At 41.2% G+C, this 15,983-nt stretch overlaps 1 protein-coding gene across 6 annotated transcripts in view; it reads right to left on the bottom strand.

The window, feature by feature from the left end:
• Positions 1–10,965, bottom strand: part of triob (trio Rho guanine nucleotide exchange factor b) — a 254,419-nt gene extending 243,454 nt beyond the window's left edge. For 4 of the 6 annotated variants that reach the window (XR_009808860.1, XM_061916203.1, XM_061916204.1 and 1 more), the window contains exon 1: positions 10,679–10,965. Coding sequence is in view for 5 of the 6 variants with exons in the window: in XM_061916203.1 (XP_061772187.1) it covers positions 10,679–10,751 (73 nt within the window). In the remaining variant the exon portion in view is untranslated. The remainder of the gene's footprint in view (positions 1–10,678) is intronic. The other 2 variants (XM_061916202.1, XM_061916207.1) reach the window with 1 other exon arrangement.
• Positions 10,966–15,983: the final 5,018 nt, after the last annotated feature.

Raw genomic sequence — 15,983 nt, 5'->3', positions numbered from 1 at the left:
AATAGCTACACTGTCACCTTCACTGAGTAGCAAAGCGCCACCAGAAACAAAAAGAAAACACAACCAAGACAAATCCGCACCTTGGGAATACATTGCTTGGGATCAACTAGGATGAGCAGCTGTGTGCCGAGAATTTCTGCCTACAACAAGCCGGCAGCAACATGGGTGCCTGCTGAAGAGACTATGACAAACAGGACTGACTCTACGAATGCATTGAATACAACATTGGCTGTATCAGTACAATTAACTTGAAAAACATGAAACATTAACTTTAATAATTTATTCCATGTACCACTGGGGGAAAATGGTGGGATAGTGGTTAGCACCTCAGTCAGACAGGAGCTTTGGGTTGGCTTTATGTAGTTTGCTTGTGTGGGTTTGCATTGAAATTCTACCGCGGTTCAAAAACATGCATCTTACGCTAACTACAGATCCCAAATTGCCGAAAGGTTTGAATTTGAGTGTGAATTTGTTTCTCTGTGCCTTTTGACTGATGACCAATTCAGGGTGTATCCCGCCTCTCACCCAAAGCCAGCTGGGACAGGTTGCAGTCTACTCGTGACCAAAATGAGGGCAAATGGTATAGAACATGGATGGATTCATATGCTATTGGTAGTGTGGTGGTTCACAAAGCCACCATTGGAATAATTCCCACCGATGTGGTCTTCAAAACCTCCCTGTGACTGACTAAGTACCAGTCCAGGGTACATAGTATGCCGTTCGCCTTATTCAGCTGGGAGAGATGGATGTCTTCGCATAAGTCAAGATGGAGAGCATTTAGAGCAGTACAAGGTAAGAATGAGAATCTTTCACATTTGAACCGGTATGATACAAATGTTGGTACTTGTGTTATTGTTAATGTTAATTGTTCAACAATAAAAACAATAAAGTGATTATAATAACTCTACTGTCCAGTTACATACGTTCTCATTACCAAAAGGGACAAGTGGTAGAAAATAGATAAATTGGCATTTCTGAGTTTTATTCGCAAGACTTAGCATGCAGTTGAAATTTCAAGACGTTACATGGCAGTAGTGTATATGCCACGGTGTGTAGCCGAGCTAAGAAGTAGCCTCTGCCATGAAGCTGAATGTGCCAGTCTAGTCTTATGTTGCGCCCTACAAAGTATTAATACTGTAATTATTGTTCTTATTACACACAAGTTGTTTGATTGTTACATGCATCTTAGTTGTAATTTTCATTACCAATCTTGGAGGTGTTGAAATCGCAAATATTAATCAGGAGCATGTATATGGCAAAGTCAATTGAAATTACCATCAAGCTAGTGCATTTTGACTAGTGGGGCCTTACTTCACATTCGAGTGATTTCTATCAGGTATGCTTGATTTGTTAGCATTGAAAATTTTAACATTACCCAGATGCAATTCGGCTGAGTCTGTTGTAAGTGCTGCTTAAGTGATTGTTTTCTCGCCAAGTGTTTGAGCCGGTGTTAAGTCTGCATTGTACGGGACATCACAAGCAACCCTTGTTTTTGAGATGCACATCCTGCACATTTGTATTTGCTTTTTTTCAAAATGCACAAATTAGTTTGTAATACCCACATTTGTACATTATCCTGTAGTTTTTGTATAATTGTATTTGTATTTTATTTATAAAGAAACCTACTCGATGGTTCGGACAGAAGCGCTTTTTTTTTTTCCTGTATGTCCACCACATGTAGAAAAATTGACAATAAACAAAGGTATCAGAATATGACACTATTTTATTTAAAATCAGCACAAAGTAACTTTTCAACTTTCATAAAATATTTTCATAACTTTTGGGATACTACATGGTTTTACAACTAGTTGAATGACACCTCTGTCATGGCCTGATGGGTTTCTATCGCTTTCAGTGGTACTCAGCAACTTTCAGGAGGGTGGCAGGAACCATCCATCCATCCATTTTCTCAGAGAAGCGCAGACTTCCCTCTCCCCAGCTACTTTGTCCAGCTCTTCCCGGGGGATCCTAAGGCATTCCCAGGCCATCTGGGAGACCTAGTCTCTCCATTGTTTCCAGGATCTTCCTTTCCCGTGGTCTCCTTCCAGTCGGACCCGCCATAAACGCCTCCCCGTTCTGACCAGATACCCGAACCACCTCATCTGGCTCCTCCTCATGTGGAGGAGCAGTGGCTTTACTCTGAGCTCCTCCCGAATGGCCGAGCTTCTCACCCTATCTCCAAGGTAGAACACTGCCACCCGACCAAAAAAAACAATGTCGGCTGCTTGTACCTGTGATCTTGTCCTTTCGGTCATAACCCAACGCTCATGACCATAGATAAGGATAGGCACGTAGATCAACCAGTAAATTGAGAGCTTTCAGCTTAGCTCCTTCTTCACCACAATGGACCGATTCAGGGTCTTCACTTTTAAACAAGACCCTGAGATACCCCGTGGGGCCCGATCTCCTCCTGCCCCAAAAAAAGCTAGAATGTGCTGACATGTTTTACGACATACTTCACTACCCCTTCGCCCATTCGTTAAGGCAGAAGTCGATGCAAACGCCTACGTACAAGCGTTTCATTTGGACTGAGAAGTTGGAATTTTCGACTTCCGAGTGAGAATTTGTGGTCGGATTTTCGACTTGTAAAGTCGGAGCATTCTCACCACTACAGAGTTGGTTTTAAAGACAGCTACTCTGGATCCTTCTCTAAATTAGTCCGACTTCTCAAATAGTTCAGCTCTAAATTAGTCTCCAACAGCCCATGAAAACAACTTGATCAGATCGTGTTTGGTTTTTGAAAAGTCTGACTAAAACACTTAAGTGATTATGCGATTGAAAACCAGATCATAAAGGGGGTGTGTGCGGCAAGAGAGGACACTCGCTGGTGTTAGCACAAACCGAGGAGGGAATTTTGATCCGATGCTGCCTTGATTATGTTCCTACTGTACTCATAAGTGATTTTCGGTGCTCAAATTAAAATGCTAATGCTAATGTTAACTATCAGAAATTTGTGTGGGAGGAAAAAAATGCCACCAGCGTGATAGTTTGTAGTTCCACACTGACATGACCAGCCAAACACACTCAAAAGTACTGTATAAAGAAAAAAACAATGCAATGACTGATAACCGCAAATATATTGTTAGAGTAAAATATGTAGGTTCCAACTGTGGAAAGATAAGTCATATTGAATGATTCTGGTATTACCGTGCCAGTTTGTATATACGTGACAGTCGTTTCTGACGATTTATGGTGCTATGCACTAGTCCTCGAGGGAAATGTGGTCTTCTTCAGGCAAGACACTCCCACTTCGGTCCACTGGTGCCGCTAAAATCAACCAAAAATGACAGTTCTTTAAGAGGACCTGCACTTTTTTGGGAATTTTGCCTATCGTTCACAGCTTTTATGAAAGACAAGACATGGATGTTATTTTGTATTTTTTTGTGCATTCTAAATATAAAAGAAACCCGATCCAAAGTTTGCTTACAATTCCACCTACAAAGCCTTAAAAAAACATAAAAACATTAATTGGCATTAATTTAAAAACTTTTTTTTAATCCTCACTGATTATTACTCACTGCAGACTTCATGAGAGCCAACAAACATAAGAACACATAATTTACCGTGCAAGGTCTGCTGTCATTAGGAAGCCAACTGCTGAGGTGTTCATATATTCCCAATCAGGTGAAGTATGTCTCATAATCCTCACAAAGAAACGGGGTGGGAGTGCAAGTGTCTTTTCGTGTCGTTCTGGCCATTTCTGAGTCCTAAATGGCTGTCAGAGTGTGGGAATACCTACTTAGATTTCCTTCTGTCCAGCTGAGAGGCATGATTTATGATCAAAATAAACTTACAGGGAGCAAGGAAGTGAGGAAGCAGCAGAAGTTAGCGCGTATAACAACAATATCGCTAATACTTGGTAAATATTCAAATCACGGAAAGTAAATGGAGTATTGTTGGCAGTTTTTGAATGGTTATTTTTTTGTATTTTATTAGCGAAATAGAGGAGCTCCCATTGGCTCCGCTGTAAGCGGACTTTTATGTACGTTTATTTAATATTTTGAACGCATAAAAAAAAATCAATTCGTTGTCATGCCTTTCATAATGATTGTAAACAATCGACAATAACAGTTCCCCTTTAGGTGAATCAATACCTGGTAGTACAGAGGGGCTTCGGTCGGTCCTATGAAACTACTGTACTGAATTCGGTACTCATCCCTGGATCAAATAACAAATCACTTTTGTTGTACAAATGTCTGTCCTCAATATTAAAGTAGCATACAGTATAGAAGCATAAATAAACAATAGAATGAAACAAAAGTGAACAATGGACAGGCAGTTAGTGGAACTAGAGTGCACTTTGTACTACGATGGATCAGAACACTGACTGAAAAGATCAATAGTATGTTTACATAAATGAATAAGGAGAACAATCATTCAGCGGTCAAATTAAAAGCACATTAAAGGCTATGACTGAATGAATGCAAGTTTAATTTGCTACATTCCCTCATGTCTGTTTTCGTCAAGCAACAACAGAGTGGCAAGAATAATAGTGACCACAGTGGATTTAAGCTGGCGATGCTTCGTTATTGTAGTCTTCCCTTAAAAACTACAGTAGTGTAATTTTCTCTTAAAAAAAAAAAATCTGTTTTCAAATATCTTGTATGTTTAATAGACTGTTATTAAGTTTCCTGAAACAATAACCTATTTCTTTCTCCTTCATGAGTACTGTATGAGTTGTGCTTGGTGCTTAAATAAAGATCTAAATGATTAAACTTAACTGTGAGTCCACTTTCCTGCCCTATAGAGCACAACTTAGAGTAAATACAATGGCAAGAGACAGTGACAATATAACATCAAAATAATTGCATTGTGAATTGTCATTCGAGCAACGTTTATTTATTTTGTACTGTATCTTAAGAGTTTCCACACAGTCTGCAGAACAAAAATTGCCAATATATGGTAGTAGCTGTTTCAATTGAATGCATGTAATGTAATTTGGTGGACTTGTTTGAATGTCGTGTGGCAATGAACAACAGGCAGCAGCAGACCCAATGGCACCAGGTGTCAGCGAGAGAAACAGCTGAGTAAGAGAGGGGGAGACAGCTGCTTATTTCGGAGTGTATCAGTGATGGTGGTCCCCCTTTAATCGCCGCATGGTTCCTAACCCCACGATGCATTAAAATGTATCTAGAATATGTATATATATGTATAAATATATATATATATATATATATATATATCCATCCATCCATTTTCTACCGCTTGTCCCTTACGGGGTTGCGGGGGGCGCTGGCGCCTATCTCAGCTACAATCGGGCGGTAGGCGGGGTACACCCTGGACAAGTCGCCACCTCATCGCAGGGCCAACACAAATAGACAGACAACATTCACACTCACATTCACACACTAGGGCCAATTTAGTGTTGCCAATCAACCTATCCCCAGGTGCATGTCTTTGGAAGTGGGAGGAAGCCGGAGTACCCGGAGGGAACCCACACATTCACGGGGAGAACATGCAAACTCCACACAGAAAGATCCCGAGCCTGGATTTGAACCCAGGACTGCAGGACCTTCGTATTGTGAGGCAGACGCACTAACCCCTCTGCCACCGTGAAGCCAATATATATATATATATATATATATATATATATATATATATATATATATATATATATATATATATATATATATATATATATATATATATATATATATATTAGAGTATATATTAGAGGTGTCAAACGATTGAAATATTTAAGCGCAATTTATCGCATTGTACATTGTTAACTCAAAATTAATAGCAATAATCGCAGATAGTTATAACTTTTCATCATTATAAAGTGTACCCTAGACATATCTTTAGGAGGGGTGGCTTCATATTGCTGCATGACAATGTTTGAACCTTCTCTATTAATTCATACCATTTTATATTCAGGCTGCTAATCATTAGGTAATTCAGGACTCCACCAGAACATGTTAGAAAATCATTTACACAATATTTCAGCCAGCCTTAAAAATAGCCCCCGACTCCACCCTCACCAACCCCCATACTTCAAAATTTGTGTACTCGCATTTCTTTAGGTGCAAATATAACAGAATAACATTACAAAACATATTTGATAAAGCATGACCGTAATGTAAGACATTTTTATTTGTTTCATGTCAGGGTTTCCCCTAAATTGCCAAAATACCTGTGGCGGTGGGGGCATAGTCAATATGACGTCATCACATGATTTACTATGACACATATACTCTTTAAAAAGGGATGTGAATATACATTTAAAACAATGGTATTGTAATAACATATATATTTTTCTTATATAATATAGTTTTGTTCTATTTTTTAATTATTGCTGCTTATTGTACAATGTACTTTGTTGAGAATATTTTTTTTTAAGTTTTCACCAATCCTTTTAGTCACTTTTTCTGTAATAAAAACAACTGGCAACAAATCTAGCATCTATTTCTGGTGTTACTGGCGACTGTACTCGTGTTTAGAGATTATGTTTAGATTCTGTCGTGCCGTGATGGAAAGCACACTTGCTTCGCGTTGCTGGAAGCCTTTCTCACATTAAAAACTGTCAGTGTCATCTTAAATTGTAAAGATCGCTTTCCGCGGGTTTATCTCAAATTTCTTAAAGTACATCCAGCGGACACGCTGCCTCCGCTCCAGACAACCCCGTATATAGCTGGTGTTCATATGTATGTTAGTGTGTTATGGTGGTCATTTTTCCCATGGTCTTTGAACACACCGTGTCAGAGGAGAATGAACAAGTATTGTGTGTCAAGGAGCGAAATACGGAGGCAGACGTGTATGCATGGAGGAAATATTTGTTGGATTTAGGGCTGATGATGTTAGCATAAAATTGGCCATAAAAGCTAAAAAAAAAAGCATCAGACCGTGTTTGTTTTCTTCTGCATGCTACAATGCATCATATGACTTTATTTTGTTATGTGTGGTGGCTAATATGAATCCGTACATTAAGCAGAAAACCTAAACGTAGTTAAACCGGATGTATAGTGTAGCGCTTTTATTTTGAAGCGGGAAAAGTGTGTGGTTGGTTTGAGAAAGTGTCTTGACATGTTTTGATGTTTTGCAATAAAAAAAAAGTCTCTTTTCGACATCCTGCCGACCGTCTTTCATTTCTGTTGAACTTTGATGTAATCTTACTTTTCCAGATGCCACCTCAGTAGAAGCATTTAAGTCTCACCTTAAAACTCATTTGTATACTCTAGCCTTTAAATAGACTCCCTTTTTAGACCAGTTAATCCGCTGTTTCTTTTCTTTTTCTCCTATATCCCACTCTCCCTTGTGGAGGGGGTCTGGTCCGATGGCCATGGATGAAGTACTGGCTGTCCAGAGTCGGGACCCAGGATGGACCGCTCGTCCAGAGTCGGGACCCCGGATGGACCGCTCGTCTTGAGTCGGGACCCAGGATGGACCGCTCGTCCAGAGTCGGGACCCAGGATGGACCGCTCGTCCAGAGTCGGGACCCCGGATGGACCGCTCGTCCTGAGTCGGGACCCAGGATGGACCGCTCGTCCAGAGTCGGGACCCAGGATGGACCGCTCGTCCAGAGTCGGGACCCCGGATGGACCGCTCGTCCAGAGTCGGGACCCCGGATGGACCGCTCGTCCAGAGTCGGGACCCCGGATGGACCGCTCGTCCAGAGTCGGGACCCAGGATGGACCGCTCGTCCAGAGTCGGGATCCAGGATGGACCGCTCGTGCAGAGTCGGGACCCAGGATGGACCGCTCGCCTGTGTATCGGCTGGGGACATCCCTGCGCTGCTGATCCGCCTCCGCTTGGGATGTTTTCCTGCTGGCTCCGCTGTGGACCGGACTCTCGCTGCTCTGTTGGATACGCTTTGGACTGGACTCTCACGGCTGTGTTGGATCCACTATGGATTGAACTTTCACAGTATCATGTTAGACCCGCTCGACATCCATTGCTTTCGGTCCCCTAGAGGGGGGGGGGTTTGCCCACATATGCAGTCCTCTCCAAGGCTCTCATAGTCATCATTGTCACCGACGTCCCACTGGTTGTGAGTTTTCCTTGCCCTTATGTGGGCCTACCGAGGATGTCGTAGTGGTTTGTGTTGTGGTTTGTGCAGCCCTTTGAGACACTAGTGATTTATCTAAATGTTCTGTTATCACTGCACCTTAACCGTAACCTGAACATGGAAGTGAAGCACCCTTCACCTCTAGACCAACGCACACAGCAGGTGTTTACTGCAGGGATGTCGCCTCTTCTTGCAGCGAAAAAGGATTGAAGTGAAAATTTTCAGCTTGCAATCCAAACAATACTCCCTTTGAGGACCAGAAGATATGCCTGTCATGGAAGCTCATTTAATCTCTTCAGTAACCAGAAGTTACACAATCCAGTGAAAACATTTAACAGAACTGCTGGAACTGCCGACAAACTGCTACTGCTAAGTTAGCACACACAAGTGAGCTGCTGCTCTCTGGGCGCTGATGTCACACATCATTAGGCAACAGGCACTGCCTTTTAAAGACGCACACACTCAAATATAATACACATTTCAATTGCATAAACCAGATTTTTTTTTTAAACACATTAATTACTTTCCTTAACAATGTAATTCAATTATGAAAGCGTAATTCCTTTAGTAATTGAAATATTTTCAGTAAAGTAACGAGAAACAATAATTATTTTTTTCAATATAATTTTCCACCACTATGATGGGGTGAATGAAAAAGAAGCCTGCGTTAATCCACTTGATTTATTGAAACTATAAACTTCTTGAAGTTTTACTTGATTATTTATTTCCATATGATGTATAATACTACATTTTACAATAGTGTCACGGTGGCTTACACTTGCATCGCATCTCATAAGCTTGACAACACACTGTGTCTAATTATTCACAAAATAAGTCATATTTTTGGTTCGTTTAATAGTTGAAACAAATTTACATTATTGAAATCAGTTGATAAATTGTCCTTAACAATTATAAAAGGTTTTTTTTTTTTTTAAATCTACTACTCTGCTAGCATGTCAGCAGACTGAGGTAGATCCTACTGAAATCCTATGTATTGAATGAATACAGAATCGTTTTGAATCGGAAAAATATAGTTTTTGAATCGAGAATCGCGTTGAATCGAAAAAAAATCGATTTATAACCGAATCTCGACCCCAATAATCGATATTGAATCGAATCGTGGGACACCCAAAGATTCGCAGCCCTAATATATATTTATATATATATATTATATATACAAACCCCGTTTCCAAATGAGTTGGGAAATTGTGTTAGATGTAAATATAAACGTAATACAATGATTTGAAAATCATTTTCAACCCATATTCAGATGAATATGCTACAAAGACAAAATATTTTATGTTCAAACTGATAAACTTTTTTTTCTGTGCAAACAATCATTAACTTTAGAATTTGATGCCAGCAACACATGACAAAGAAGTTGGGAAAGGTGGCAATAAATACTGATAAAGTTGAGGAATGCTCATCAAACACTTATATGGAAAATCCCACAGGTGTGCAAGCTAATTGGGAACAGGTGGGTGCCATGATTGAGTATAAAAGCAGCTTCCATGAAATGTTAAGTAATTCACAAACAAGGATGGGGTCAGGGTCACCACTTTGTAAGCAAATTGTCGAATAGTTATAGAACAACATTTGTCAAAAGCTATTGCAAGGAATTTATGGATTTTACCATCTACGGTCAGTAGAATCATCAAAAAGTTCAGAGAATCTGGAGAAGTCACTGCACGTAAGCGATGATATTACCGACTTTTGATCCCTCAGGCGGTACTGCATCAAAAACCGACATCGGTGTGTAAAGGATATCACCTCGTGGGCTCAGGAGCACTTCATAAAACAACTCTCAGTAACTACAGTTGGTCGCTACATCTGTAAGTGCGTACACGTCATCATTACACGACGTTTCCAAGACGAAACTTCCGGGAAATTTAAAATTGTAATTTAGTTAACTAAAAAGGCCGTATTGGCATGTATTGCAATGTTAATATTTCATCATTGATATATAAACCATCAGACTGGGTGGTGGGTAGTAGTGGGTTTCAGTAGGCCTTTAAATGTAAGTGTAAATCAACCAAAACTGGGCATTGCTATCTTTGTAAATAGTTTGATGCAGCTCATACATCCTTGTCTGTGGATTTTGCAGGTTTATATATGTAAAGTGAATTATATTTATATAGCGCTTTTCTCTAGTGACTCAAACATTGATTGATTGATACCCTATCTCATTAGTGGCGTAGTGCAGCCATGCACGTCCGAATAGAAGTCAGGTGATTATAGCTGTCACAACAACAGTGGTGTGGATGATGTCACACACTACTGCAGGCCCCTTAAAACATCTTTACGTTTTGGATGCATTGTTACAGCGAAGGGAGGTTAATTTGCATGTGCTTATTTGCTGCGATATTGATGACATATGTGCATCACCCATGCATGATCACATTAGGGTGGAATACAGAAACATCATGTCCTAATGATGGATCGATACTGATAGGCGTCGTTTGGATATATAACCTCAGTTATCTACACCTGAGGGCCACATAGATTGTCATCACGCACATCTGATTTATCAATAATGGTGTTGTTTGCGTCATAACCACAGCATGTCAATATATACACGTTGCCTTTTTTTGTTGTTGTTTTTTTCGTGTTTTAATCGTGAGGCCGATATCACTGGGGATCAGACCGTTACTGACTCGCCCCTTCCTGACTTACCGGATTTGAAAAACGCCGCTACGTCTGCGGCGTCCTTTGCAGCCTCATCCTGCAGCCCCTCTCCGGCGCTCATGACTGCACTCTCCTCCGCCACCTCAAAAATCGAACAACAAAAAAAAAAAAAATCCCCAATTCGATGTAGGCGTTTATCACGCAGCCAACGCGGAGCCTTTCATCGGAGTAGATCCGAGCGTTCCCCTCATTAAGCCAAAAACCTCCTCCTCCATTTTGAACGAGAAGGGAAGAAATCCTCACGACCGAGCGGCGGCGCTCCCGAGTAGAGATAAAAAAAAAAAGAGAGAGAGAGAAGGTGGGTGTTATAAAAAAAAAAAAATAGGGGAGGAGGATTGTAAAGGATTGGGGGTGGGATATCCTGGGATTCCGTTTCAGGAGGAGGGGGTTGGTGCATTATTTACCCCCCCCTCCCCTCCCCTCCCCTCCTCTCCCACGTCACTGCGGTGCTGATGCGGGCCATGAGGTTCTTCTACTGCTGCCTTTTTTTGTATGAGCTCATTGATGCTGCGTGGGTGTGTCGGACCCTCCAGTCCTTGTGGAACGACATACATTTCGGAGTCCAAACCTTCACAAGATGGCAAATGGTTCAGCGGATCGAGTCTGATGCCGATATATGAGCTCAATCGGCCCGCAAATCTAACCCAGTTCGCTTCCTGTCAACTCTTCCTCGGAACGTACGCGTGCGTTAAAGTGCGCTGCCGCCATCTAGGGGTAGTCTTGTGTAGTTGCGTTTTGCAGCTGCAGTAATACTGATTGATTGATTGATTGATTGATTGATTGAAACTTTTATTAGTAGATTGCACAGTTCAGTACATATTCCATACAATTGACCACTAAATGGTAACACCCGAATACGTTTTTCAACTTGTTTAAGTCGGGGTCCACGTTAATCAATTCATGGTACAAATATATACTATCAGCATAATGCAGTCATCACATAGCTTAAAGGCCTACTGAAATGAGATTTTCTTATTCAAACGGGGATAGCAGGTCTATTCTATGTGTCATACTTGATCATTTCACGATATTGCCATATTTTTGCTGAAAGGATTTAGTAGAGAACATCCACGATAAAGTTTGCAACTTTTGGTCGCTAACAGAAAATACCTGCCTTTACCGGAAGTCGCAGACGATGACGTCACCCGTTAATGGCTCTTCACATCCTCACATTGTTTTTAATGGGAGCCTCCAACAAAAAGAGTAATTAGGACTGAGAAAACAACAATTTCCCCATTAATTTGAGCAAGGATGAAAGATTTGTGTTTGAGGATATTGATAGCGATGGACTAGAAAAAAATCAAAACCAAAAAAAGGAAGTTAAAAAACAAAAAAAACTTGATTGCATTGTGACGGATTCTGATGTTTTTAGACACATTTACTAGGATAATTCTGGGAAATCCCTTATCTTTCTATTGTGTTGCTAGTGTTTTAGTGAGTTTAACAGTACCTGATAGTTGGAGGTGTGTTCTGCGGGTGTCTTGACGCCAGTGTCTCAGGGAAGTCGACGGCAGCTTTATGGACGGCACAAGCTCAGCTGATTTCCGGTAAGTGGCGACTTTTTACCACAATTTTCTCATCGAAACCTGCTGGTTGACATTCGGTCGGGATCCATGTTTGTTTGACCGCTGTGATCCATATTAAAGTTTCACCTCCAGGAATTTTAAACAAGGAATCACCGTGTGTTTGTGTGGCTAAAGGCTTAAGCTTCCCAACTCCATTTTTCTACTGTGACTTCTCCAATATTAATTGAACAAATTGCAAAAGATTCAGCAACACAGATATCCAAAATACTGTGTAATTATGCCAATAAAGCAGACGACTTTTAGCTGTGTGTGTGTGTGCAGCACTCATATTTCCTAACAGTCCGTGACGTCACGCGTACACGTCATCATTACAAAATGTTTTCAAGAAGAAACTCCCGGTAAATTTAAAATTGCAATTTAGTAAACTAAAAAGGCCGTATTGGCATGTGTTGTAATCTTAATATTTCATCATTGATATATAAACTATCAGACTGCGTGATAGGTAGTAGTGGGTTTCAGTAGGCCTTTAAGCTTTTCAATCCGGCCAGCCGGACAGTCCCAAATAATTGTGTTAGATCTTTAAAATGGAAATTGTAGCTGCCATTATAATGTGCAGTGATGTTTTCAAATGACCGTAATTCTTGAACTAGGAGTGGGCGATATGGCCTTTTTTTAATATCACGATATTTTTAGGCCATATCGCGATACAAGATATATATCTCGATATTTTGCCTTAGCCTAAGTTGAATTAACACTTGACACATATAATCACAGCAGTATGATGATTCTCATACTTGCCGACCCTCCCGGATTTTCCGGGAGATTCCCGAAATTTAGTGCCTCTCCCGAAAATCTCCCATGACAAATTTTCTCCCGAAAATCTCCCGAAATTCTGGCGGAGCTGGAGGCCACGCGCCCTCCAGTTCCATGCGAACCTGACGCAGGAATGTTGTGACCCTCTTAAACAGGACAATACTGCCATCTACTGTACATAGAATAGAATAGAATGTACTTTATTGATCCCTGGGGAAATTCAGCACCACAGTTGGCTCACAATAAACAGTCCATCCATCCATCCATTTTCTACCGCTTATTCCCTTTTGGGGTCGCGGGGGGCGCTAGCGCCTATCTCAGCTACAATCGGGCGGAAGGCGGGGTACACCCTGGACAAGTTGCTACTCCAGATGCATGTCTTTGGAAGCCGCAGTACCCGGAAGGAACCCACGCATTCACAGGGAGAACATGCAAACTCCACACAGAAAGATCCCGAGCCTGGGATTGAACCCAGGACTACTCAGGACCTTCATATTGTGAGACAGACGCACTAACCCCTCTGCCAACGTGAAGCCCACTATAAACAATGATAACAATAAATAATATAATATATATAATATATTATATATATGATATATGAATAATATAAATATATTTTACATATATTGTACATTTAAGTGCTGTCAAGGAACATATGCATTAGGGAGTCTGTTCTGAAGCCCACAGTAAGGAGGCGTAACTTCATCACATCGTCAGGTTATTGACTCCAACCCGATATATTACACCGTCGACGAGCAAAATGAAGAAATACGCTTGCTAGTTCCAAAACGAATGGAAACAAGAATTTCAGTTTATCCAGGAGAGTTCGAAGGGGAAGGGATATGTTGCCTGTAAATTTTCGGTCAGCGAAGCACAAAGCGTCCGCAGTGCAGCATCGTTCACAATCCAGCATTATGGGCCACCTCGCAAAATGGAGACCCGATGGTGTATCTTATGCTGAGACAAAGATGGCTATGCTGATAGCTGGAAGCAACATCCTGTTCTCATTTTCGGATGTCTACAACAAATCCGTGAAGGATATGTTCCCGGATTCGGAGATCGCTCGCCAATACGCAAATGGCAGAACAAAGGTTACTCAGATAGTGAAAGGTAACTGTTGTTGTTTTTTTTAGTAACCACCAAGCACAGTACAGTTAGTAGAACAACTGTGTTTTTATTACTGTGTATTTGATAGGTTCCGTCGGAAATTCAACAATTTATTTTATTTATAATGATATAATAATAAAATAAATATATATAGCTAGAATTCACTGAAAGTCAAGTATTTCATAAATATATATATATATATATATATGAAATACACGAGTTGGTGAATTATACTCCTCCCCTCTTAACCACACCCCCCACCCCCGCCTCCCGAAATCGGGAGGTCGGCAAGTATGGTGATTCTATGTGTCTACATTAAAACATTCTTGTTTATACTGCATTAATAAATGCTCATTTTAAACCTTCATGCAGAGAAGGAAATCACAACTAAGTCAATTGACCAAAACTGTATTTATTAAACAGTTATTATTAGCAGGTGACTTTTCAAATGATGCTACATATTAGCAGTAATGCTACTTTTGGTAGTAACGCTTGTGCCCCACACTTGACAAATTAAAGTTGTCTATTCAACATCATCCCGCTTGAAGTCAAACCGCTGCCAGACGATGGACCCCCTGCTGTTTTTCTTGGGAATGAATTCTTCCTTCATTTGTTACCAGATCCGCACCTTCTTTCTCTCGAATCAGCACTCACACGGCTCCGCTAGCATCACAGCTAACGTTAACCATGCTGCTACCTCTCTGCTCCGCGAGGGCGCATACCTATGTGACGTATGACGTGACAGTATGTGACGTACGTATGAGTGCGCTTGTCTGTGAGACGTAGACACAAGAAGGAGTGAGAAGAGCCTGTAGTGTAATGCATGCAGCTAAAAGCAACTGCTAGAGAACGTATACTCGAATATCACAATATAGTCATTTTCTATATCGCACAGAGACAAACCTGTGATATATCGCGTATATCGATACATCGCCCAGCCCTATCTTGAACTATACCAATTATTTACACGGTTGGAATCTGTGCTTTCGCATAATATCACCAAATCACCAATCACCAAAATTATTCCCGAGCGCGGCCACAGCTGCTGCTCACTGCTCCCCTCACTTCCCTAGGGATGGAGCAAGAGTGTGGGTCAAATGCAGAAGGTAATTTCACCAGACGGGCAGCACGGTGGGAGAAGGGTTAGTGCGTCTGCCTCACAATACGAAGGTCCTGAGTAGTCCTGAGTTCAATCCCGGGCTCGGGATCTTTCTGTGTGGAGTTTGCATGTTATCCCCGTGACTGCGTGGGTTCCCTCCGGGTACTCTGGCTTCCTCCCACTTCCAAAGACATGCACCTGGGGATAGGTTGATTGGCAACATTAAATTGGCCCTAGTGTGTGAATGTGAGTGTGAATGTTGTCTGTCTATCTGTGTTGGCCCTGCGATGAGGTGGCGACTTGTCCAGGGTGTACGCCGCCTTCCGCCTGATTGTAGCTGAGATTGGCACCAGCGTCCCCCGCAACCGCAAAGGGAATAAGCGGTAGAAAATGGATGGAATGGAATTTCACCACACCTAGTGTGTGTGTGTGTGTGTGTGTGTGTGACTATCTGTGGTACTTTAACTTTAACTTTAATGTACTAGTTACTATGGTGATCTAATTAGTTACTATGGTAATCTAAGTCACAGCAGCTCAGACGAGGCACCAAGCAGTGTGGGCGGAGAGCGTTTCCACAGAGTGTTTCCAGAGCATCCAGCCTGAAATGCAGGTGTCAGGGACAGATGCAGATGGAGATTTTAACAACAAAGTTCTTAAGCTTAGTGATAAATCAGATTGTAGACGGGGTTATTTTTTTACCCTTCGCGGTTATATTTCTCTGTGTTTATTGCAATTTTGTTGCATTTTG

Source organism: Nerophis ophidion, linkage group LG11, assembly GCF_033978795.1.
Source record: "Nerophis ophidion isolate RoL-2023_Sa linkage group LG11, RoL_Noph_v1.0, whole genome shotgun sequence".
Lineage (NCBI taxonomy): Eukaryota > Metazoa > Chordata > Actinopteri > Syngnathiformes > Syngnathidae > Nerophis > Nerophis ophidion.
The sequence above is the reverse complement of the archived record's forward strand: the minus strand, read 5'-3'. Positions and strand labels throughout refer to the sequence as shown.